At 43.9% G+C, this 25,104-nt stretch overlaps 2 protein-coding genes and 2 long non-coding RNA genes across 9 annotated transcripts in view; 2 read left to right on the forward strand and 2 right to left on the reverse strand.

Moving 5' to 3' along the window:
• Positions 1–18,380, forward strand: part of hira (histone cell cycle regulator a) — a 40,943-nt gene extending 22,563 nt beyond the window's left edge. For 4 of the 5 annotated variants that reach the window (XM_030363258.1, XM_030363255.1, XM_030363260.1 and 1 more), the window contains 22 exons: positions 415–525; positions 831–921; positions 1,192–1,286; positions 1,418–1,513; positions 2,047–2,207; positions 3,485–3,652; positions 4,749–4,847; positions 5,767–5,837; positions 5,980–6,085; positions 7,361–7,579; positions 8,511–8,596; positions 8,683–8,880; positions 9,639–9,782; positions 10,824–11,136; positions 11,222–11,370; positions 13,637–13,798; positions 14,227–14,285; positions 14,428–14,533; positions 15,624–15,746; positions 15,852–16,015; positions 16,547–16,635; positions 17,460–18,380. In XM_030363258.1, the coding sequence (XP_030219118.1) occupies positions 415–525; positions 831–921; positions 1,192–1,286; positions 1,418–1,513; positions 2,047–2,207; positions 3,485–3,652; positions 4,749–4,847; positions 5,767–5,837; positions 5,980–6,085; positions 7,361–7,579; positions 8,511–8,596; positions 8,683–8,880; positions 9,639–9,782; positions 10,824–11,136; positions 11,222–11,370; positions 13,637–13,798; positions 14,227–14,285; positions 14,428–14,533; positions 15,624–15,746; positions 15,852–16,015; positions 16,547–16,635; positions 17,460–17,576 (2,927 nt within the window). In that variant the 3' untranslated portion in view covers positions 17,577–18,380. The remainder of the gene's footprint in view (positions 1–414; positions 526–830; positions 922–1,191; positions 1,287–1,417; positions 1,514–2,046; positions 2,208–3,484; positions 3,653–4,748; positions 4,848–5,766; positions 5,838–5,979; positions 6,086–7,360; positions 7,580–8,510; positions 8,597–8,682; positions 8,881–9,638; positions 9,783–10,823; positions 11,137–11,221; positions 11,371–13,636; positions 13,799–14,226; positions 14,286–14,427; positions 14,534–15,623; positions 15,747–15,851; positions 16,016–16,546; positions 16,636–17,459) is intronic. The other variant, XM_030363257.1, reaches the window with a different exon arrangement.
• LOC115548541 (uncharacterized) lies at positions 4,504–6,250 on the reverse strand. The gene is made up of 2 exons (XR_003977612.1): positions 5,989–6,250; positions 4,504–4,843 (listed from the first exon to the last, which is right to left on the reverse strand). It is a non-coding gene; the product is annotated as an uncharacterized LOC115548541 (long non-coding RNA).
• Positions 14,381–20,604, reverse strand: LOC115548540 (uncharacterized). 2 transcript variants are annotated; one of them, XR_003977611.1, is made up of 5 exons: positions 20,425–20,604; positions 19,789–19,893; positions 15,795–16,672; positions 14,598–14,723; positions 14,381–14,522 (listed from the first exon to the last, which is right to left on the reverse strand). It is a non-coding gene; the product is annotated as an uncharacterized LOC115548540 (long non-coding RNA). The 2 variants fall into 2 exon arrangements; XR_003977610.1 differs by having other exon boundaries at positions 14,598–16,672.
• LOC115548539 (RING finger protein 225) lies at positions 18,528–23,995 on the forward strand. The gene is made up of 3 exons (XM_030363262.1): positions 18,528–18,990; positions 20,465–21,163; positions 23,044–23,995. Exons 2-3 carry the CDS (start codon positions 20,544–20,546, stop codon positions 23,288–23,290), a joined length of 867 nt encoding a protein of 288 aa, XP_030219122.1. The 5' UTR covers positions 18,528–18,990; positions 20,465–20,543; the 3' UTR covers positions 23,291–23,995.
• The last annotated feature ends 1,109 nt before the right edge of the window (positions 23,996–25,104 follow it).

Below are 25,104 nucleotides of genomic sequence, written 5' to 3' on the forward strand. Positions count from 1 at the left end.
AATGTCTTCATAAAGCGTGGTGGTGTTGAACTTTACAGGCTCTCTGTCTCATGGCAACACTGCTCTATTATATCAAAAAAAAATTTACCTAAAGAACAGAATTATTTCTTAAACATTACAAAACAAATAATCGTATAAAACAATAAACAACAGCATTAATATAAAGTGAAATACAAGACAAACAACAGACAACATGTCTTCATAAAGCGTGGTGGTGTTGATCTTTACAGGCTCTGCATGTATGAAAACAAAACAAAATGCATTTACCTTCGAATGTAGTAACATTACTGTGATGGCATAACTAACTTTTACATATTTTACACATAATCAACATAATCATAAACTTTTACACTTAATCATTCAAAACTATTTCTAACTCTGTTACGTATATCCTACTTTTCTTCGTATTTGCAGGAGAGGATTCTGGAAAGGTGATGATCTGGAACATGGCCCCCGTCCTGAGAGAGGACGATGAGAAGAAAGAACACATCCCAAAGATGCTTTGCCAAATGGACAATCACCTGGGTAACCGCGGCTCAGTATTATACCAAACTATATCCTATTAATATTCTATATTATCTCTATTTTAGGCCGTATGCTTTTATACTTATACAATTTATACTTTTGTATATGATATTCATGCTTTATACAATTTATTCTATGAAGGCGTAGTGTTTCTAATATATATAAACAGGCCTATATATTGTTTGTACTATTTATGCTTTTTATACTTCATGCTTTTTATAAAGTATGACTTATGACTATCTTCTAACTTTTTAGAACTGTTATCACGTTATGGTAAAGTATCATGTGTGTGTGTGTGTGTGCAGCATGTGTGAACTGCGTGCGCTGGTCTAACAACGGCCTGTACCTGGCATCTGGGGGAGATGACAAGCTGGTCATGGTGTGGAAGCGAGCAGCGTATGTAACGATTAGTCTACCTACAAATTATTGTTTACATATTAAAATAAACAGTCAGCAATGAGAACCAGTACTACATGATCTGTGTATACAGAACCCTACATTGACTCACTAGTACATTCTCAGCTATTAAATGTGTGCTGCCGCTCTAGATAATCTTAATATGAGGTAACAGGCAGAAAGTGTTCTTGTGGACAAGATATTTTTCTATGATTAATATCTAACAAAAAAAGATATATCTATAATATCTAGAAAAAAATTGTTTGCCAGGTTAATCGGTCCCAGCACGGTGTTCGGGTCCAGCAGTAAGTTGGCCAATGTGGAGCAATGGAGGTGTGTCACGATCCTAAGGAACCATACTGGAGGTAAACACACACATGTGCATACACGCAAGCATGCACACGCACACACACACTGGTCCTTTCACACATAAAGCTAACCTTTTGCAGTGTTTTCTGCAACTAAAGTTCAATGTGTTTGTGTGTTCTCTTCCCAGATGTGATGGATGTGGCCTGGTCTCCTCATGATGTGTGGCTGGCGTCCTGCAGCGTGGACAACACCATCGTCATCTGGAACGCACGCAAGTTCCCAGGTAAGACCAATCACACACATCGAGACAAACGCCTCAGAGCGCCAATGTTCAGTGGTTCCCATCCTTGAGGTCTGTTAGTTAGTTAAATTTTTCTATGTATTTGTTTTCCAATAAAATAAACTGATTATTAGCCTAAAGCTATATGTTGAAGCCAGAGATTAATATCCCTGTATTTATATTATAATGCCATATTTAACAGCTACCAAGACATTGTTAATTATAAATATGAAAAATGAAGTTTGTGGGATATGCATATCGGCATTTCAGGGGAGTGCTGACTTGTAACTGACTATATATATCTTATGGTACATCTTTTATTTATTTTTTAGCCACAAGCAAGCTACTACACATCACTTAGTTCGGCACGATGCCTGTACGTTCAGACCTAAAAACAAGGTGGTTGGATTCAGCATAAACCGTCATATATTCAGTTGGTTCTCTGGAGAGAAGCAGAGAATGTATCCTGACTGACATGAGATGATATCGGTTTGGCTAACTCTCCCTGGGTTCACATATACCTCTCCTAATGCCAGAGATGGTGAGCTGCCTGCGGGGCCACACTGGGCTGGTGAAGGGCCTGACCTGGGACCCGGTGGGGAAATACATTGCGTCGCAGGCGGACGACCACAGCCTGAAGGTCTGGCGGACGGTGGACTGGCAGATGGAGACGGACATCACCAAACCCTTCAGCGAGGTCAGGCCCCCTGCTGCACATAGCTCGGTTACCACGGTATCTAGGGTTACCACCTCACACAGACTGCCGCCTCTTCTCTCCATTTCTCTGTTTCTCTTTGGGGTCCCATGGGGTTGTGAGCACAGAATAACATTTGTTATTAGAATTAGTAAAAATGAATGACTACTGCTGGAGGAGTTGTTTAAAGGGTTAGTTCGGAATTTTGGACATAGGGCCTGATTCCCAAGTTAGTGTGTTGATAGAATAATGTTAGAAATAAAACCAACCTTGCATTGCATTGTGAGGGTCTTGCTGCGTCTCAGCTGCAGTTTTACGGCTTTTTGACAGCAGCGGCGGACTGATACCTAGGTTAAATTCCGCTGCTGCTGAGATAGTAGTCCCTCCAAATGCGATGATTCATGCGATGCAAGGTTAGTTTTATTTCTAACATTATTCTATCAACACAGACATTTACATCTATAGTCTGGCATTATAATTGATTTGCCTCGGGTGTACTGTGGAGTGGGTAAGACTGGGAAGTTTTATTAGCAGGTTAGTATTGCCCATTGCCTTGGGCTAGCCTAGCGCGAGCGAACTCTGCAAGTAGAAGGACTGAATGAAATGTTTTGAAAACTGTCTCCAAAGATCAAGAACACCAAGGCTAACTTGTGAATCGTGCCCTCCAACCCCCTACATGATAGACCTACATAAGCCAACCTATCTACATAAAGATCTGTCCATCTCATACATAAAATATACATTTTTACTCAGGGAGCTGCTGTCAATTTTGACAACAGTCTTTTATAATATGTTAAACATTTGTATTGATAACAATATCTGATGGGCATGAGTGCATAGATAGTATATAAGATGGATGTAGCATCTGGGCAGACCTCAGTTATTCCAACTGCTTCCAATACTCTTGGTTTATGCGCGTCGCCATCTTAGTTTGACTCGTCATAGTTTGACTCCGCCTCATTTCCTTTAACCAAAAAATAGGCATTGATCTCCCGCCCCCCATTGATGGGGGGCGGGAGATACGCCCATCTAGGTGACGTGATGACTGTGAGAGTCAGCGGCTAGCTGCCACTCAAGAGGCCGCGCCCCTAATTAATCATACATTTTAACCACCAATAAAATAAAAACTAGCATCCTAAAAAAAAATTCACCCCCCTCAGTGTTGTTGGGGCTTCCATGAGTGCCAGGTGGTCCTTGTACAGATACTGGACCTTGGTGCCCAGTGGTGCCTGCGAACTGGTCTGACGTCCTGTCTCTGTCTCTCTATGTCCTCCTCTCAGTGCGGGGGGACCACCCATGTCCTGCGTCTGTCCTGGTCTCCAGACGGTCAGTACCTGGTCTCGGCCCACGCCATGAACAACTCTGGACCCACAGCGCAGATCGTGGAGCGTGACGGCTGGAGGACCAACATGGACTTTGTGGGCCACAGGAAGGCTGTCACCGTAGTGGTGCGTGCGTGTGTGTTTTGAAAAGTTGAATGGCTTAAATCAAGTGAGTTCAAAAGTCTAAATGGAGTAAACAATGTCAACATGCACATCATTTGAAAAATGTCAAATGGTTGGAAGCAAATAAAGTGTTACAGTTAAACAAATAGTTCAAGTGATGAATTTAATGAACGAAGGTTAACGGTTAAAAATTGACCAAGTTACGTAGACTGAAGTAGTTGAGGTGTCGAAGAATGGGCCGCCCTTTGACTTCCACTGTAAAAAATGGAAGTTGACTTCCATTGTAAAAAATGGAATAAATAAAGCTTACCGTATTTTCCGGAGTATAAGCCGCAGCAGCTAAATTGAATGATGTGTACATATATAAGCCGCACTGGAGCCCGCCACTTAAAGGTGGGGGGGCGTGGACCGGTCATAGAGCCCATAGAGTTAAAGTTTGTGGACTGTAACCTGTAAAATCCATAGATTTAGGAGGTCCCCTAGTGGCCGTTAGCTGTAAAAATCCACAGATTAGCCGCAACGTTATATAAACCGCAGAATCGAAAAATGGGAAAAAAGGCGCAGCTTATAGTCAGCTGAGCTCTGACTCCAGTCAGGGACAGGCTACCTCCCTGGGGTTGAGGCCACCTCACGACCCCCTGTATATATAGAAAATTTGAACAATGTGTGTTAGCAAGTGATTCCAAGCTAATCTGAACATTTTAAAAGTCGAATGCAGTCTCTATAGGTCGAAAATTGTGGAAGACGTTTGGGTCCCAAAATTCGTAGAGAATAATAAAGAAGGAAAGAATACCGCCTAAGAAGAACAATAGTGCTGCATGAAGCACTCACTTACTCAAGGAATGAAATTTGAATGAGTTTAAAGATTTATTTATTTGAATGCAATAGATTAACTTTATTAAAGTCATTCTCTCCTTGTGATCACTTGTTAGAAGTCTTGATACCAAGTGAACAAACTTGACCGAAGCAACCGTGCCAATACGTCATTCCGCGTTCCTCGTCCGTTAAGGGTTTTTTCCCGGTGCGTTCCACCAGGCCTGAACAGAATTCAAGGGGGAAACCAAGTAGATTTTTCTCTCTCTGCCTCTGTGCCCAGTAGAAGTTCAATCCCAAGATCTTTAAGAAGAAGCAGAAGAGCAGCAGCTGTCCGTACTGCTGCTGTGCCGTGGGCAGCAAAGACCGGTCCCTCTCCGTCTGGGTGAGACAAACACAGACATAAATATATGCATATAAATATGGGTTTAACAAGGAATGCATAGATCAGCAGTATATGGCATCATCGAACCAAACAGTAGTGCCTGCTTTATAACATAATATATAAAATGGTCATGGAAACACAAATCCTTATTGAAGCAACTGGTCCCATATTTATTTCCCTTGTTTATTGAAGCAACAAGGAATGCATAGATCAGCAGCATATGGAACAATTAGGTGACACAAAAACACAGTAAACCGAATGAGACAACATGAAATTAAAGTGTGACTGGGCTTTGTGTCTCCCGTTGTCTAGAGTAATGAAATGAGGTCGCTGGAAGAAGGGGTTGTTGTTTGGTACTCATCTGATTTGTCTATTCCTGCAAATTGTCTCTAACATGTTTACTTGAGAGGCATTTGGACCCCTTGCGGGACCCACCATATTGTTGTCCTATGGAGAAAGTTAATTGAAATCCCCGTAGAACCATAGCTGGTTGTGTTCTCCTGCAGTGCTGGAGAACACAGCGGCCAACTTGGCAAAGGGCTTGAGGTTAAACCAACTATCAACTGAACCCACTTTTACTGCACCTCACAATCTGCTTCCGTGAATTCACTTCATGTGGATATTTCCCTCTTGTTGATTCCAGTATATACTTCATTGATTTATGTCTATACATATTTCTTTCTAATTTATTGATTGTTTGGTTGTAGACTAGCGTGTGGCTAGCTAAGCTAGTGTGTGTGTGTGTGTGTGTGTGTGTGTGTGTGTGTGTGTGGGGGGGGGGGGGGTCTCTATAAGTTGTTTGTGGCTTACCAAAACCAACCATAAGCACAGAACTCTAGATCCAAATTAAGCCCTTGTGTTCCTGTTTAGCAAACAAAAAGTGTTGTATTATGTTAATGTTTGTCACTCTGGTCTCCAGCTGACGTCTCTCAAGCGTCCTTTAGTGGTGATCCATGACCTCTTCGATAAATCCATCATGGATATCTCCTGGTGAGTTACGACTGTACTGCTGACACATTTTATTTACTGACCCATATGACCATATGAGGCCTCATAGAAACCCACAGGCTTCATGAGACCATCCAGATATTGAAGTTTGCAACTAGTGTGTGTGTGTGTGTGTTTGTGTCAGGACTCTTACAGGGCTGGGGATCCTGGTGTGTTCTATGGATGGTACCGTGGCCTATCTGGACTTCTCTCAGGATGAGCTGGGTGACCCCCTCAACGAGGACGAGAAGGTCAGTCTACCTGCTGACCTCTGACCGCACACAGGAGAAGGTTGTCTTCAGGGAGAGAGACAGAGTACATGTAGGGACTAGGCCTGCAGCGGATTCGAATTGTATCCGAATCCGTTCGGTTCGTTTACCACAGTTCGGAGCATTCTGGAGATCCGCGGATTTCGGTTTCATGAAGGCATTGCCTTATGTAGCGTATTTTGCCTACTGTAGCCTACGTCCGGTACAAAAGGGTGTCGAGGACCCAGCGGAATGCATTCTCTCCAGTGCTGCCCGAGCCAATGAGACTTTTCCCGCCCCTCCCTTCAGCCTGTCAGCATTCAAAACAAACTGGGCTTTAAACTTTAAGCGGTCCATGACAATTTATGAATGGAAAAGATGAATGGAAATGACAATAAGAGGAAATTTGAGGAAGCACCAGCCTCATTAAAGTCAGCCGTGTTTTCTGGAGTTCAAGCGCACGATTCCTAAATTTAAAGAAAGTAATTGATACAATTATATTCTAAATATACGGGAGATAAATACAAATGGGTGATAAGCGGGATAACGGCCTTCGAGGTCGACCGGTTCGATGGAAATAATGGACAGGTAGAGGCAACTCTGGCTTCATGCTGCGCTCGTCGCCAGAGTTCTAAGCCTCGTCGGCCGTTATCCCTTGCATGTTACACTCAGTGCACCATGTTTTCAAATGCATTTAGGGGAACATTTATTGCACAAAAAAGCCTTGCAAGTTGTCTGATTGCAGTCAATTAACACATTGCAAATAGCCTGTGGGTCTCATTCATTTTTGTGTTTCTCCCCCAAACCCTCCGTCAAAAAAAAGTCTGCCTTTTTACTATCACGGACATGATCCTAATCCGAACCGTATCCGAAACCGAGGCCCAAAACGGTTATCTGAACCGAACCGTGGACAGTGGACACACTGATCCGTTTCACCACTAGTAGGGACGAGGTTATGGTGAATGAATGGGTCAAACACAGAACGCCCACCAAGCAGAGAGCAGTTTGTGTCCTGTATTCATTTTAGATTTATTTTCAGGTGGGTTAGGTTTAGGATTAGGATTAGGCAGAAAGCCCTGAAGGCAAATATCTCCCATGTGCCCACTAACCGGGCATGTAGCATTCACTTGCTGGTTGTTGATCAGTTCACGATTCACATTTTGTTGTGGACAGTGGTCGCGACATCGGAACTGATGGAAGAGTTCTTAGGGAACTACTTCATAACTCCGCTTTCTCTTGCTCTCTCTCGCTCTCGCCCTCCCTCTTCTCCTCCATCAGAACACCATCCACCAGAACATCTATGGTAAGAGCCTGGCCATCACCAGCACGGAGCAGCTCTCCAACACCGTCATTGAGAACCCAGAGATGTTGAAGTACCAGCAGGAACGCAGCGCCGCTGCCGCCACTGCCCAGAGCTCCGCCCACGCGGCCGCCGAGCAGGCGACGCCCAAGCTCACCAGTGTGGTCAACGGCGAGTCCCTGGAGGACATCAGGAAGGTACAGCGTCAGTCAAGTAATCAATCAATAAATCAATCAAGAAGCATTCAATCAATCTGACATATGAAACTGTAATAGGCTGAACACACGCCCAACCTAATATTGAAAAGCTTTAATGGCTTCACACAAATTTATTAGGAAATGCATTTTGTATGCATTTTTTTGTATGCATTTTTTTTATGCATATTGTATTTAGAAAAAGATCTCGATCATCTTGCATAGTATCATACTAGGTTTGGTATGGGGTCTGTGTGGCGCACAAGGTTTAATACTGGCTGCTAAAGGGAATTGGGCAGTTCTTTCATCACTTCTTGGGTCGTTTTGTCGGTTGTATCCATGGTTGAGTACGAATGCAGCGCTCCAAACAACCAAAGTGCCACGCACATTACCATGGGTTTAACATCCATGGATAAAAACCAACCATTCATAAAGCCAACCATGGTAAAAACGACCATAAATAAAACCAGCAAAGAAGTGGATGAAATTGTGTTTAGCAGTATATCAAAACAGTATCTGGACACATGCGTGGGCTTTGGTCATTTCAAATACCCGTATGACATTGAAAAAGACCAATGTACTTTTGCACAATCCACATTGTCATCAGAAGGTGTTCCTATAGGAGAGTCTGTTCATGTCTCTGTCTCGTATGCGACCAGGGGCACATAACGGGGCTACCCACGCTAACTCGTCATGAATTATCCCGGACCTCCCATTATCAGATGATCAAACAGTGTATAACCTCTTCATTTTCACTCACTATTGCATTTCTTTAATCCCGCGAGAGCATGTCTGATGGGGATACTGAAGACGCATTCTGCCAGGTATCACTGAAAAGGGCCAGTTGTAAAGGGGGTAAACGTGGTCAATCAGAACAGGGTACCTGAAGGGATGGTTTGAGCTGGTAGCCGAAGGTCATTGGTTCGTGTTTCAGAACCTTCTGAAGAAGCAAGTGGAGACGAGGACTGCCGACGGGAGGCGACGCATCACCCCCCTCTGTATAGCGCAGCTGGACACAGGGTAACACACACACACACACTCACACGTACACACATACACACACACGCACTATATATTCCTAAAACCAACCTCTTCTCCCTCTTCAGGGACTTCTCGCCCGCCCTCTTCAACAGTGTTCCCATCATGCCCGGGGCCGCTGTCCCCAACCAGTTGACCCCCCAGCTGAGCTCTGACTCCAGCCAGGGACAGGCTACCTCCCTGGGGTTGAGGCCACCTCACGACCCCCTGCTTGCATCCTGTGCCCCCAGCGGCTCCGCCAAGCCCCTGGAGGAGAACAAGGAAGGGTAGCTATCTCCCCTGACTATAGTCCTCTCTCCTTCATCTGCCGATGTGCTGTTGTTCCGTCTATTACTACTCACTCCACGTTTGCCGTTTCTATTGTCTCTTCTCGTCTAGGCAGATGGATAGATCCTTTTAATAATCCTTTAAAGGAAATTACAGTGCCACTGTAGCTTCAAGACAGACATATTTCCTCATAGCTTCCATACTTAATAAGTTAAAAATACAATAAATAAGTGCAAAAAAATTGCAAAGCTATTTTTGTGCATTGTAAAGCCTTATAGCAGCTGGTATACAAGACTCCCTGAATCTCTCGGTTTTGCACATTGGTGCGTATGTGGAGTGTGTATGTGGGGTTGGTCATTATTGAACCTGGGTTTTTCAGAGGTCTGGCCTCTGCCACCTGCTGGACCGTTTGTTGCTCAGCCTATCACTGAGACGGCGTTCCTGATCAGCTTGTCCAGGCTGTTTTTGTCCGCTGTGCGGGCGCCTTCTCCCCAACAGGCCCTTCTCCCATCCTCTCTTTCCGTCTTCTACTTCTCCTGTCCTCCATCCCCCTTATCCTCCCAATCTCCTCTCCTACATTCCCTTCATCTCCCTCCTTCCTGCTCTCTTTTCCTACTTTCTCTTCTCACCTTCTCCCCTCACTTCCTCTTATCCCTATTCTCTGTTTTATCTCTCCTTCCTCTTATTTCTCATCCCTTCTCCTCTCCCTTTAACCTTCTCTTTATCTCCCCTCTCTTCCCCTCTTCCTCTCCTGTAGATATAAGGCAAGTCTCCTGCTTGGCTCTGCCTCTAAGATAGAACCCATGAAAGCTCTCGACTCGAGGTTCACCGAGAGGTCAAAGGCCACACCAGGGGTCACCTCCGCCATCACCTCCATAACGGGCATGACACCGCTAGATGGGTGAGTGATCAGCTCACAGTATTACCAGTTGTAAAGTGGGCAGCTTTCAGTTCAACCTATTCAAGACTTGTAATCTCCTAGTAAAATAAGTAGTAGACTTTGGTTGTACTGAGCAGCACCCAGTATAACCATTAGAGGACTGTGGTGTGAAATTACTGATATCAATATATCGGCCGTTATTCAAAATGTAGATATCGTAGCCGTTATTGGATATATATATATTGTGGTTTCCTGGGGGCAGAGTAGCTCCTTGAGATTGGCTGCTCCCCCGTTAGCAATTCTTGGGGCCACAGCAACATTAAAACCCAATGCTAAAGGAACCAGTTAGCGTTACAGGATGGTGCTTTAACCTTCAGGACATGATATAACATGTTTATTAAAAAAGTAAAATCTATCGGCAAACGTATACGCCGATGCTGATATATCTGTGATAGTCAAATATCGGCAGATAAAATCGGCGACCTGATGTAACACTCGTGCTCTATTAGATGAAGTCCAACAACATTGCAATATGAAAATGAATAACAATTGAAATCATATTTCAAGTTTTTTGTGAGCATACATTGACGAATATATAAATGGCTGATTTTAAAGCTCCTTGAACGCGATTGATTCCAAGGCAACATTAATTTTAATCACACCAAGGTAGATTTTTGGACAGCTCTAGACTGATATGACGTAGTTTAAACAATCCCAACCAGGTTTATTTGTAGTCACCATGCTAACTGTACTTTTTGTTGGAAACGGCGGCGGTAATAGCCTGTAATAGACCTATAATTATGGCCGTCGGTTATATCTGAGCGACCGTTCAACTCGATAACAGTCGAGCAGAAAAAATAGCTAGTGGAAAAACTGTGGGAGTCTCTGTGCTTAACCAGTAGCTGTTTCCCAACCTAACCAAGTATAATAAGTAGAAGACTGGTAGTCTCCAAGTATAACCAGCTGACTCCCAGGATCCCCAATATCAAAACTGTCCTTTTGACCTTTCACTGCCCACATGTTTGCATGTGACTAATCAAACATGTTGAATGTGTGTGGCAGCAGGTTGAAGGACAGTGTCTCTACCCTGAAGTCTAAAGACGAGTCGAGCAGCGACAGTGAGGACAAGACGGCCAACATCAACAAGAACCTGTCCTTCACCAAGCGCAAGGCAGAGCTGATGATGGAAGGGGGCGAGGTGGTGGAGAAGAGGAAGAAAGGGCGGCCCCGGAAAGACAAGATGGCTGTCTCTATGGCACCGCCCTTCCCCCAGGCCACTCCCCCCTCCGACCGAGACACAGGCAGGGTCACCATGTCTCCTGCTGCCGTTTTAAAACTCCCAACCCCCAGCCTACAGAAGAGCTTCAGCCTCCAGGTGCGAACCACTCCTTCCATTATATTCCATATATCATATTGGGGATGATGTATACAAAATATGTTCTATGTTGCTGTGTGTGTAGGTGAGTACGGAGCCCTCTGTCTTCCTGGAGGTGGAGAACGAGGTCTCACAGGTTGCTGGTTCGAAGCTCAGCCAGATCAGATGTTCCAGAGATGGGAGAGACTGGGACACACTGCTGCCTTGCTCAATCCTCACTGCCACTGGCAGCAGGTGGGTGGAAGATCATTCATCATATCACTGATTATTTTTACTATAAGGCTGTTCTCAAAAGTAGAGGACTGTAATGGGAAGTAAAGATAGGAATAATACCAAAGAATATGATAATACATATAAATACGCAATCAATCCAAAAATAAATGTAAACATTATGGGCCGTTGAGGTTGACATTAAATGGTATATGCTATCTTATTTAAACCATACATTATTTTTGTGGTGACAAAGGAAGACACAATTGTAATCATGTATCGTGTTTTCTTTTTATCATTATTCTTCCTCCCTACTTTCCTAATGATCTAATCCTTCAGTTTTTCCACCAAAAACTACCAAAAAGTCGGGCATATATCAATACACTGCAGTGATATTTAAGGTCCCATGGCATGAACATTTCACTTTATGAGTTTTTCTAACATTAAAATGAGTTCCCCTAGCCTGCCTAGGGTCCCCCAGTAGCTAGAAATGGCTTTAGTTTTAAAACGAGGACTAGGTATCCTGTTCCGCCTTTGAAATATTAAAGCTCAGACGCTCCGATTTCGAATTTGGCCCACTATGTTGTCATAAGGGGCTAAGTTACCTCACCTTTCCCTGCCTTGCCCGCCAAGAGAATTTGGCTCGCGTGTGTGTGTGTGTGTGTGTGTGTGTGTGTGTGTGTGTGTGCACTGTAACGCAAGTGTTGTACACTTCTTTGTTATTTGGATAAACGTTCTGCTGTTGGTTTTGGCTTTGAAAAGCCAAACTTTGGCTTTGACTCCCTTAAGTACATGAACTGCGACATGGAGGAGAAAGGGATTGTTGCCCGCGATTGTCTCCTGCCGGAGCCCCGCCGCCGAGGCACCACCGCAGCAAGGCACCACCGCCACAGCTCAGTGGAGGCTCGGCAGCGGGCAGCGGGGGCTCCGGCGGGAGACAATTGCGGACAACAATCCCTTTGTCCTCCGTGTCGCGGTTCGGTGTACTTCAGATCAGTGTTTCCGCTAGAAGAAATTGGTGCCGGTCGTGTGACCGGGAAGGTTTCATTTTACGGGTCAAATTGGAAAAAAATCGGTCGGATATTGTCCGTGTTTATTGCACAAAAAATTGATATGCAGGCTATATAAAGAAGAAGAAGTGTGATAATATTTTGATTCGCCATGGTTGTTAAATACCGGTACTCTGCAAAGCTTGACGCCGGCTTTCGCTAGCTTGCCGCCGTTTAGTTCATTAACCTACGGTAGTCTATAGCGATCAATTTGAGCGAGTGCACGAGATGTAACAACTTATTTATTTTATCACGGGCTACGCTACAATAAAAACCCTCATTGTTTTACATGAATTGGAACAAATGACCACTGTAGCATATTTAAACACAATTCAAATGAACACATTCATGCTGCTCAATTTAAAAGGTTGAATCTCCTCGTTACTGAATGTTTGTATATAGCGCACATGCTGTATGCGCGCAGGGTTGATGCGCTCCACTATTTTCTGTGGAGAACTAGCGCCTTGAATATTCCGCATAAAACGATTGCTTCGATATCGATTCAATAATACTGGCAGATGACAATACCTAAATATTATTTAGAATTAACCATTTCAAAATGAATTAACCATTTCATTGTGCTTTAACTAACAAAAAGGGAATACACCATTGTCTAGCATTGTTCCTGAGCTAAACTTGCAGCATAAAAGTAATAATCATAACATGGACAAATGTACATGACATGTCCATTTTAGGCATACTCGCTTCTAGATTACAATGACTGAGTATGCTTTTTTCTTTTTTTTTATGGAAATAATCTATTAAAAAAAAAATCGGAATCGAGAACAAATTAATTGGAGTGCTTTGATTAATTGATATTTTTACCTAGCCCTACTATTGCTACCATGCGTCAGATTTGTATTATTAGGTGAGTAGTAGTACTGAGTACTTCATGCAGCGCTCAACTAGGCTATTTATTTTTCTTTCTTTCTTATTATTCTCTAAAAATGTTGGGACCATACTCCTTCCACAACCACCTAGAGACTCCATTCCACTTTCAAAATATTCATATTAGCTCGGAATCGTGCGCTTCTACTTTTCTAACAAAAATAAAAATCCAACTTTCAAAACCTTACATTTTACAATGGAAGTTGATGGGGGGGGGGGGGGGGGTTGAAGAAGCCATCCGCCCATTCTCTGACACTACTTTAGATAACATTTCTTTACGACTTATACTACTGGCCTTTACTAAAACATACTATTGTTTTTTATTGTTATTTTTTGTTCCGCCCTTCCACCAGTGATGTCATCGCTGTGGCGTGCGAGGACAGGATGTTGTCTGTTTTCTCTTCATGTGGGCGCCGCCTACTTCCTGCCATGCAGCTAGCCACGGCCCCCTCTGCCCTGCACTGCTCCGGGCATTATGTCATGGTGCTGACATCAGGGGGAGCGGTTTTCGTCTGGTGAGGTCATCACTCACACACCTCCTCTGCATAACACGCCCCTCCTCATCTTTATAGACCCTTCCTAGACGTCTCTCTCCTCTCTGTTGCTCGTCCCAGATCACATTCCAGGAGGCAAGCACTAGCAGTAAGAAAAACGAGCAGTAGAAAAGGACAAGCTACAAAACGTCCTGTTAGGATTCACTGATGTATGCTTGGTCACAACAACTTTTTTTAATTCAGTTTAATAGATTTATGCAGATGTTTGAAATCCAGCCACTGATGTGTCCTCAGTACCCAAGACGATTTGGAGGAAGCTTTAGTCTTTTCTCTAGCTTACTGCGTGTCGGAACAGCGGATAGAATGGAGGGGAGCACATCTGGAGAAGTGAAGGGGAGGTAGGATGGAGGACCACCTGGTTGATCTTATGTTTTGCGTTGCATTTCCAGGGACGTCCAGAAGCAGACGGCAACGGTGAAGAACCAATCGCTGCAGACCATCATCCCAGGTCTGAACCTCAAATACAGCGACTCCCAACATATCCCTGACCCCGTCAAGCCATCCAACAGAATCCAAAAAGTTATGATGTAGATTTAAATGGTTGACAGGAATGTCATACTGTCTCTCGATTGTTTTATCTCCGTCTCTAGTTGGTGACATCACCGTCTCCCAGACTCTGCTGACCCAGCAGGGGGTACCGGTGGTGGCTCTGACCAACGGGAAGTCCTACTGCTTCAGCTCGGCCCTGGACACATGGTGAGACACTGAGACAAAGCTTACTTTATCCTTGGAGAACAGCAACACAATACCATGTGCTTACCAAGTCAAAGAAGACAATGGCCGTTCCTCAATACCCAGTACGTGAACTAGGGACTCGCGGACTTGGAAGTTCGCACTTGTCAAGTCCGGACTTCAAGTACACACTTCCGAGGACGGGAGTACGCACCTGCAATTGGAACAGCAGCGGACTCGATGACGTCACCATCTCAGCTCGTCTGTTAACTGTGCTACGGCCTCATGTTGGCATATTACTACTGAACAATATCAACAAATTATATAAAACAAAACACCAGTATCTTTAGTTTTGAAATAGTATGTTAATATTTTGAATGAATATAAATGAAAAGTTATGTGTATTCACACGGCAAGCCAGCTGTACCCTACATATAAACAATCAGTAGTTTGAAAAAGATTGTATGAGATTGCCTTTTCTCAATTTTCCTATGTAGCCTATTATTAGGATTGGAGAGTAGGCTATTGATATAAGAATTACGAACAAGCTAGAATAGAAAAACACACGCACACGCGCGCGCGATCAGATGGATCCGACCGGGATTGCCGTTGCGATGGGTTTCCTCTATCAGCGACTCATTTGTACAATATTAACAAATTATAGAAAACAAAACCTCTCTTTCATTTTAAAATAATAGTATGTAAATATGTTGAATAGGCCTCCATCTTTGTTATACTTTTAAAATGTTCCTATATAGCCTATTTTATAGCTTACATACTGATATTTTAAAACAGGAATGCGAAATGCATCCTGGGATATATAACGGTCACAAGTCACCATCGATGCATCCTCGATGAAACGGCCAATTTAAGATCGCATCAAGAACACTTCTGGGTTTTACGAAAGTACTTGACTTGATGCATACTTTGAATTGGAACAGTACTTGGGCTACGACTGATGACGTTTCACAAGAACATTAGTACAGAAAAGGACGCGAATTAAGAAACGACCAATAACAAGAAAAAGGTTTTACAGTAGACCCAAGAATCACATGATGGATATATTGGAGCAAACAAAAGTATAAAGTGAAATGTCTCTGTCTCTCCCTCAAAGGGCTCTGATAGCAGATAAAGCCGACTCATTGGTTCAGTGTGCTGACTTCAGGAGCTGTCTGACTACCCATGACGCACCTGTTCCTTCTGGACCACTGGCGGTCATGCAGGGTCGTAACCTCAAGTAGGACACAGACACACACACAATCTTCAGTCACAAAAATACTTATACTGTTTAGAGATGAACCGATGGTTATTAATGAGGGAGTCTCTCTCTCCCTCTCTCTAGTGGGGGTCGTCTGGTCTCCCGTCTCTCCACCGCTCCCCACCAGCTCCAGCAGTCCCTCACCTCCTCCTTCCTGGAGTGCCAGCTGGCCTCCGCCCGTGTTCTGCTATCCCCCCAGGAGTACCGCTACTGGCTGCTCATCTATGCCCGCTTCCTCGTCACAGAGGGTAAGCTGGCAAGCTTGTTAAGGAGGGTTGGTGAGCTAGCTCTTTAAGGAGAGTTGTTGAGCAAGCTCAATAAGGAGGGTTGGGGAGCAAGCTCGTTAAGGAGGGTTGACGAGCAAGCTCGTTAAAGGTCAATTCCGGTATTTTGAACATTGAGCCCCCTTTCTGGTTCGTCTAGGATAAAATAGAGTGATTAACACAGTTTCGCTAAGATACTTGATGAGGAACATCAACGAACACCACTAACCACTCGATGAGTTTCACATTTCTGAAAACAAACGTTATGCCCAACTACGTAATAAAGTTAAGCAAAGGCAGGGCACTTATGGTCAATTCAGAAAAAGACAACTTTCTTGGCACAGCCTGAGATTTATTTAGTACCAACATTTCTGCTGACAAATTCTGATTGTGTGTGTGTGTGTGTGTGTGTGTGTGTGTGTGTGTGTGTGTGTGTGTGTGTGTGTGTGTGTGTGTGTGTGTGTGTGTGTGTGTGTGTGTGTGTGTGTGTGTGTGTGTGTGTGTGTGTGTGTGTAGGTTCTGAGTACCGTCTCCGAGAGCTGTGTAAGGAGCTGCTGGGACCTGTCCACAAATCAGCTGCTTCCTCCTGGGAGCCCACCACTCTGGTACCCGTCTCTCTACCATCTCTTCACCGTGCTATCGCTATTTGAGAAATTAAGGAAAAACAATTTGGTTTCATTTAGGCTAGATATACTTTTTTATCATTATATAACTTGCATAAAGATGCATTTGGGCTATTTCTGACTCGGTTGCGGTAGATCTTCAAAGTAGGTTGCACACCGACAAGAACCAAGTGTGCTGTAGTAGAAAGTGATCGCCCCTTGGATGATTCCAGTTTAATGTCAGTGGATAAAGGTTGGGTGCAGTGCTTGAGATTATATCATGGCTGTATGGAAGCATGTGGTTAAGCGCTGTCACCACCCACCCAAGTTACAGTTAAGAAATACCCCTCTGAAAGAAAAAAGAACACAATTCTGTGAAACAATGTATGTGTTCATTCATTCATTAATTTAATTCTGGAGTACAATTAACATTCTTCGAAAGATGTGTTGTTTTTTGCTTCTGAAAGAACCGATAAAGAGTACTGTTAGGGTACTGGATCGATAAGCAGTATCGATAAGAGTAGCAGTATTGTAAAAGTCTTAACGATACCCATCCCTATGTCTGTCTCTCTGCCCCTCTGGTGATGTCTACCAGTCTCTCCCATGACCCGCCTATCCATCTACCTGTCATCTCTCTCTCTCTCTCTCTCTCTACCTGTAGTCTCTCTACATTCTAACCTGTCCCTCGCTACCTGTACGTTTCTCTACCTGTCTACTTGTCTCTCTCTCCCGATCTGTCTTTCTCTCTTCCATTCTGGCGCTGGTCTTTCTGTCTAAACGTCTGTCTCTGGTGCCTGTGTCTGTCTAAACGGCTGTCTCTGGTGCAGGGACTCCACAAGCGGGATCTACTGCGGGAGGTGTTGCCGGTCATCGGCCAGAACCTCCGCTTCCAGAGAATCTTCACAGAGTACCAGGACCAGCTGGAGCTGGTCCGAAGCAAATGACACGCACAAACACGTGCAGACACATGCCCACACACCAAGGACTATGTGTGGACTGACTCGATCAATGAGACACGGCCGGAGTGAAGCATTTTTTCAATTCAAACTTTTATGAGTTCCTGGTTTCCCGAGGAGGATGGTGGGAGGATGAGGAGGAGACCCGACGATGAGGACTAAAGGAGCACTTTGTTTAGCTATCTCTATGTGCCATCTGGAGAGATTCAAAGTGCACTTAAAGCTGTTGTTGAGTTCTTCTTAAATTCACTGTATGCCATATCATCGTCACGCTGAAGAACACGTCTGTCTACTGCTTGGCCACGCCTCTGCGTATGACATCTCCCCAGAATCATTCTGGGAGTAGTAGACCAAGAAATAAGGTTTCCCTCCTCTAGTCCCGACCAGCTGGCTCTGATGATGTTTCCTCCTCCACCTTGCAGGTGTAGTCTGGCTTCGCCTGGACTCTGACCTTTAACCTCTGAGCTCCGACCCTATGGAGCGGTTGTCAGTGTTCATATTACTGTTGTTTCTTAGGATAACACAAAGATGTTAACTGATCAGGACATTATATTGATAAAAGGAAATCCTCAGATTTCCTTCTAGCACAATGCACATACAGGCACTAAAGTACAGCTGCCTATGGTACTGTTTGGTGAAGAGATGGATCACAATGTCAGAGACAGACGGACGGAGGGTCAGACTGCTACACAGCCAAGGTTTGGGTTGAGGTGGACGGCCTTTGTTCTTTCTTACTCATTTCTTAGTGTTAAAAAAAGGGGGGGAATTAAAGAATAAATGTTGCTGAAATTGTGGGTTTGTATGCGTGTCGAAATGTCTTCTATGGTATACTTGGCTTAGCGATGACACTAGCCTACAACCAGAGTACAATAAACAAACCATCTGACAGTATTATAAAGTATAAACGACAGGAAAAGTGTAAGGTAAATCTGATATTATATAAATATTAATTTGTATAATAAGGGCTATATGTAGGTCTTCGTAAGATTTAAAAGAAAAATGTCAGTTCTTGAAAACATGACATTCACACGCGTCTCTGTCTCATCAATTAACTTAAACTCCTCAGGTGTGTCACCTGTTGGCCACCACGCGTCTTTGTATCATCAATTAACGTAAATTAACTCAAGCGCAGCCCCAGCTCATAGTGGACGTTTACAGACGCGCAGGAGTGTGGCGCACCTCGGGTGATTTGCCTATAAGTTAGCTCTCTGTTGGGCGGTAAGCGGTTCTAGAAAGAACAGTTCGCTCTCTGTCGTCTGCGAGTGGTTCAAACCCCGGATAGACCGAAGAGGGGAAGAGATGTTCAACGAGTACCGTGATAGGAAAGTCAAAGCGTTGCTCTTCACACGTTGAGACATCAACGTGTGTGCAGTTGCGCAGGAAAGAGCCAACTCAACACTGAGTAAGTCACCGGGAGTGTTTCCCCAATCCTTATTCTCAGGAATTTCGCATCCCATCCTTCTGAAAAGCAGTCTGCTGGTCTGCAACAACATGTTGGGTCACAGTGCTCCCCCGGAGGGACCGGCCGGCTGCTTTTTAGAACGGTCACCTTCTCACCTGTACGCGTCGATATTGTCATCTCATGTAAAGTTTGTTGATTGCTTTCGCACATCCCAATCGACGCCAATGGAAAACTTGTGTTTATGTGGACGAACCCTAAACACGCAACAGGTAGTGTGTCCCTAAACCCGCAATATGTAGTGTGTCTCTAAACCCACAACCCACAACAGGTAGTGTGTCCCTAAACATACAATAGTGTGTCAATCCGAGTTGGTCGTCTGGAGGATGCAGGGCGACACTTCTACACATTACTTTTGAAAAGTAAATCTAAACAAGGTTACTATTTTCAGTTGCGTATACGGTTCGATTTGGGTTAGAATTTTTTTAGTGTGGACTTGATTTGCTAAATTTGACTAGTGCACCAATGAGGGGATGTGCATGGACGTCAAAAACAATCTGATTTTATTTTTTATAGTCAATGCGTGGCTGAAGGAATTATTTAGTACCTATTACTAGATCATGAGGTTCAATGGGTGCTGTTCAGCTATGCTGCTGAAAGGAATTCACCTGAGTAGTTAGTTTTTCCCTGATTAGTCAGTATAGTTTTTACCTGAGTAGGCCTAGTCAGTATAGTTTTTACCCGAGTAGTCGGTAGGCTTTACCTGAGTGGTCAGTGTCCAGGTGTATAACAAGGCCATACCTGAGTATTCAGTGTCCAGGTGTAAAACAGGGAAGAGAAACTGTCCTTATCGTTTGGATGCAAATGCTTTGCTCGGGTGACTCTCGTGCATCGGTCCCAGGAGGCCTGTTTTACATAGAATTTACATTGATAAACAAAAATCCCATGCAAATGATGTTGGTGTTGTTGGCTTTGTCCATATAACTGGGAGATGTATTACGGTTTTTAACACGAGTCCCACATAAACCAGACAGTACTAGCGATTAGTTTGTCGTAATTAAAACTGGCTTACAACTAAGTTCCAGGTGATGACTTGTGTGTGGCCATGCCATATTTGTTTGAATATATGCAAGGAAGGCTTAGTTTTTGCCATGGTATTATCTCTTCTGACTATTGAATCGTGCGTATACTTCATCTGTAGAGACTTGATGGTATTAATAACAATACTAACATCCCTCCAAACTGCACCACATTTAAATTGTCTTCTTCATGCACGAAAATGTTTTTCTTCTTCAAATGTGTGCTGCTGAAATTGAAGTGCGCTCATTTGGATAATTCATAATGTTCTTTAGCTAAAAGCTTGTCTGTAGTGTCCAGTCTAATATCTTGTGCGTTTCTAATTTACTTGTTGGACCATCAACTGGGCTTGAGTCTTACCATCATCGCCTCATGCCTGTGCGCTCTGCTTCCCCTGCAGAGCACTGCCACCATAGCCTCCTCACAACCGTGGTCCACTTCTGTATTACTCTTCCCTGGTTGAGTCGTCTCCTCATGTCATGAATCCGTGCAGCATCACCCCGCGGTCCTTCCATCTGCCACCCGAGGGAACTGTGTCCCCCAACTCTCTGCCCAGCCCACCTGACTACGAGACTCCTTACCATCACCCCGACCTCCAGAGGTCAGCCCCTCCCTCTCAGCCTGAGTTCCCCCCGAACCCCACCTCCTTCAACCCAGGCCTGTTCTCCTATCCCTCCCCATGCCAGGCCATAATCCCTGCCTCGCCGACCGACCTCCCTGTCACCAGCCCCGCCGCTCTGCTCTCATTGGCCTCGCCCTTCTCCCCGGCTATGCTCCCATCGCAGGGTCCAGAGGGTCCTTTTTTCCCGGACCTAGAGTGCGCCGTGTGCTTCAGCCAGTTCAACAACGTCTTCCGCTGTCCCAAGATGCTTCTGTGCAAGCACACCTTCTGCCTTGAGTGTCTGGCGCGTATCAATGTCAAGTCTGTCCACCCCGACACAATCCAGTGCCCCCTGTGTCGCGGGCTGACCCACCTGCCCAGCCTGGGCCTCCCCAAGCTCGACACGGACCCGGCCGTGCTGTCCTACCTCCCGGCCGCCATGCAGAAGGTCTACAGCATCCGCTTCAACCGCACCAAGGGCAAGCTGCAGGTCAAGAGGTCAGTGCCCTGCTGAGAGAGGAATAAATTATCTCTGATACATCTTTGGACACTGTACATATTTGTCCATGTGTCTAATGCTAAATAATGTCAAGTTTAAACAAGAGCGCATATGCTGTCACCATATCCATGCATAGTTTCCATTTTATCTGTAAACTCATATTTTCTTTAGTTCTTAGTTAGGTGAGTGCTGCATGCAGCGCTCAACTATTGTTCTTCATAAGTTTTATTCTTTTCATTATCCTCTCCAAACTTTGAGACCTATCTCCTTCCTCAATTTTTCACCTTTTTGACGCGCGCTTTTCAGATTTTTTAAATATTTTATACTTTTTAAGATATTCTACTTTTAAAATATTATCCTTTTTTTAACATGGGAGTCAATGGGAGGACGGCAGAGCCGTCCTACTTCAAACTGTTTAGACGTAACTTAATACATTTTCAACGGTTTATCTTCGTTCAAACCATTTAACAAATCTACACAATATCCAAACGGAATCTATATCATTTAAACTTTTTTCAGAATCACAGTTTTAGTTTCAGACCGGTGTTGGTATCAGATTGACTCGGCTGCCACATCGACTCGGGGTCCTGCACTTACAGATGACATATCGACACTTGACTTATCGACACAAGCCAACGGACAAAACCCGGAATGGTTGTTTATAAAAGGGGCTCAATTATGGACATAAAAAGAAGGCTCAATCCGTTTTGGTTTTGATTTCACTGAACGCAGCCCGTTGTTTCGCACAAACAAAGCCATTGGAAACGCGTCTTAAAGCGCTGATGAATGCATATGTAACCCAGTTCCTGCTAGGGACTCTTATTCTGAAGGAGGAGAACGGAAGTGTCTGCATGTGGGTGGCTGTTTTGACTGTGTTGGGAGTGCTGAATTTAAAGTGGATCGCCCCGTTCAGTGAATGGATTTAACCGATTCTTCTTTTATATATTACCCAAGTATAGGCAACATTAATTTGACGTTAACATGGGAATGAATGAAACGTGCATGCGCATTTCAAAGACAGCGTTTAAGGGAAGTGCGTCATTATTGCGCATCTAGGACCCCGAGTCGATCTGGCAGCCGAGTCAATCTGGTACCCACACCGGCTTCGTTTTCAGTTGGTCTCATTGATTTACGTTGACGCTTGAGCGTGAGGACATTCGGCAGTGTTGCCAGATGGGGTGTTTTTTCTCGCCGGATTGGGCTACTTTTGGAGGACGTTCAGGCAGTGTTGCCAGATTGGGCGGTTTTTTCCCCCACTTTATTGAGCTACTTTTAATCACGCACCGGCTCGCTATTCTCTTAAACACGCACACACACATAGTGTAGGGCAATACATTTAACGTTTCAGATTCTTCAGTTCAATTCATTTTACATTTTTAGCAATGCTTTGCGCTTTTCATTCAGTGGTCACTTTATTGGTTTATAACCATTTACTGTTTCTTAAATGGTGTGCATGTTTACATTGTTTACTCCATTTAGACTTTTGAACTTTTGTTCAAATCCATTCACTTGATTTAAGCCATTTAACGTTTCTTTATATCGTAATCGATGTGGCTTTATCAAAAAATATTTTCAACCTCACTTTGCACTACAGCACTCACAGCATTTTCTAGTTGCAATTAGTTTTCTTTCCTAATTTGGATTACTGTCCTGTACTTTCGGCTGTGACACCTGAATTTTCAGTCTAGGATTAAACAAGTTACTTATTTCTGAGCCACAGGGGGGTGCAACAATCATAAAATCCTAATGTTGACTAATTTAAAAGGCTGCTGTACATTCTGTTTGTATTTCTGGAAATGGAGAATGCGTCGACTGATTCAATGCACATCCCTAAATGGATTATGACTGACGATGAACTATGTTCTCTCTTCACTGGTAGGTCATCTGAAGGGCCTATGAGGTGGGGTCAGAGGTCCCTCACTCCTCTGCAGTCGGTCAGCCACTCACTTGATGTGGGGATTCCCAGTCCAAGGAGGGAGGGGGTGGAGGAGGGGGTGATGGGGGGCTTTCTGTTCCGGCTGACCGACCGACCTGTGTGTCGCGCCGTGCTCCTCACCTCTGTGGTAACCATGATGATGCTGTTGACCGGCATCGTCATTTTCCTCCTCACCTACAAAGGCAACTGAACACAAAGAGTCACAAATCACCAGGGGTACAATAACCTCTAACCCTACCCTCGGGTGAAGTTCTAGAGGTCTTTGGCCTCCTGGAGCATGTTGATGGCTTTGGAGGGCCGCCACTAGATTTCAAGATTTGATTAATTCAGAAATGGTGTGTTTTTCCAGACCCCGGAACCCAGCGGTCACCATGTAAAGGTTTTCTGTGAGGCAGGTGTTCTCAGCTGCTATGCAACTGGATGGAGTCTAGCTAGTACTGTGTAGCTAAGATGGTGTTGCTAAGATGGGCTAGCACTGCAGGGCTAGTCTTGCTGTATTTCAGCTTGGCTAGCATAGCTTGGCTAGCTTGCGGTACATGTGCTCGGCTAGCATGTAGCTTGTTTTAGCTTAAGTGGTTTGGCTTGATTTAGCGGTTTGTCATCAAGATGTCTCTACTTAAACGAATTGCAATCTCCAGAAGATAACTTGAATATATATAAGAAAGGGTATAAATATATTTAAGTCCTAAGTCAATATATTGAATGTGCCTGTTTTAAGATGACTATCTGATGAATTCAGATGAGGAACAAAATGTGCCAGTTAGCATATTTGTGCAATGTTAATTTTTTTTTACAAAGTTTTAGGCTGTATACCGATGTTTTAGAGCAGCCCTTGTTTTAATATGTATGATAAAAATAAACCATATTTTTAGTTATCAGTTCCCCTAATATGCATGTATTTTAGTAACCTATGTTGACCGCTTGCAAAACTAAAATAAATAATTTTTACAACAGCTTTTTCGTTGTTGGGACTTTATGGTTTTATTGGGACAATTTTTCTCGGCTTTTAATTTTTAGCTTGTATTTTAAAAGAGATCCAAACCTCATCACTCCCTGTGGATTGGTTTGCATTGGAAAACGCTGTCTCTAGGCATCACGTGATTTCGTGCTCATGCGCACAAACGTTCATCTATTGAATCATGTCCCAGAGCACGTATGTCAGACTTTTTTCGTGCTGCACAGAACGAAATGTAAAGCAATGCATTTTGAATGGGAGCTTTTTTAGACAAGTGTGCGCAGACAGTACAGTGCACCCTCTAGTTATATGTATATGTCAATAGCTAACCCTTTTTTTTTTTTTTTTTTAAACACACCTCAAAAACTAAAACGAACGTGCTCCACAGAACGTGCGTTTCTCAGACGATTAAAAGTGCTCTACAAAACGAGAGAGACCGAGAGTCTTCAGAAGGGGTGTGCACAGATACTACAGTGCACCCTCTACTTCAGGCAATCGGAATGGATTTTGGGGCAACATAAAAAAACTTTCAGTGACGCAACTGTTGTGAAGGACTGTTTGAACGCCGCTGCCGAGACGTTACTTGAAGGTAAACAAAGGGATGTATTGTGTGAAATAAAGCAAATTCCATGTCAGCTGCAACGACAACCAGAAAATCAAATGGTTTTTTTTATCAAGACAAGAAAGTGATCTGTGAGGACCTGTTGGGTCTAACACCACTTGAGACACACACAAAAGACGAGAAGATATTTATGAGGCAATTAAGGAGGGGGATTGATCTAAAAAAGGTTGTCTCAGTCACTACAGATGGGGTACCTGTTTTGCTTACTTGAAGTGTAGGCCTAGTGTACAAAGGGATGTATTGTGTGAAATAAAGCAAATTCCATGTCAGCTGCAACGACAACCAGAAAATCAAATGGTTTTTTTTATCAAGACAAGAAAGTGATCTGTGAGGACCTGTTGGGTCTAACACCACTTGAGACACACACAAAAGACGAGAAGATATTTATGAGGCAATTAAGGAGGGGGATTGATCTAAAAAAGGTTGT

The sequence above is a fragment of the Gadus morhua genome, chromosome 8 (genome assembly GCF_902167405.1).
Source record: "Gadus morhua chromosome 8, gadMor3.0, whole genome shotgun sequence".
NCBI lineage: Eukaryota > Metazoa > Chordata > Actinopteri > Gadiformes > Gadidae > Gadus > Gadus morhua.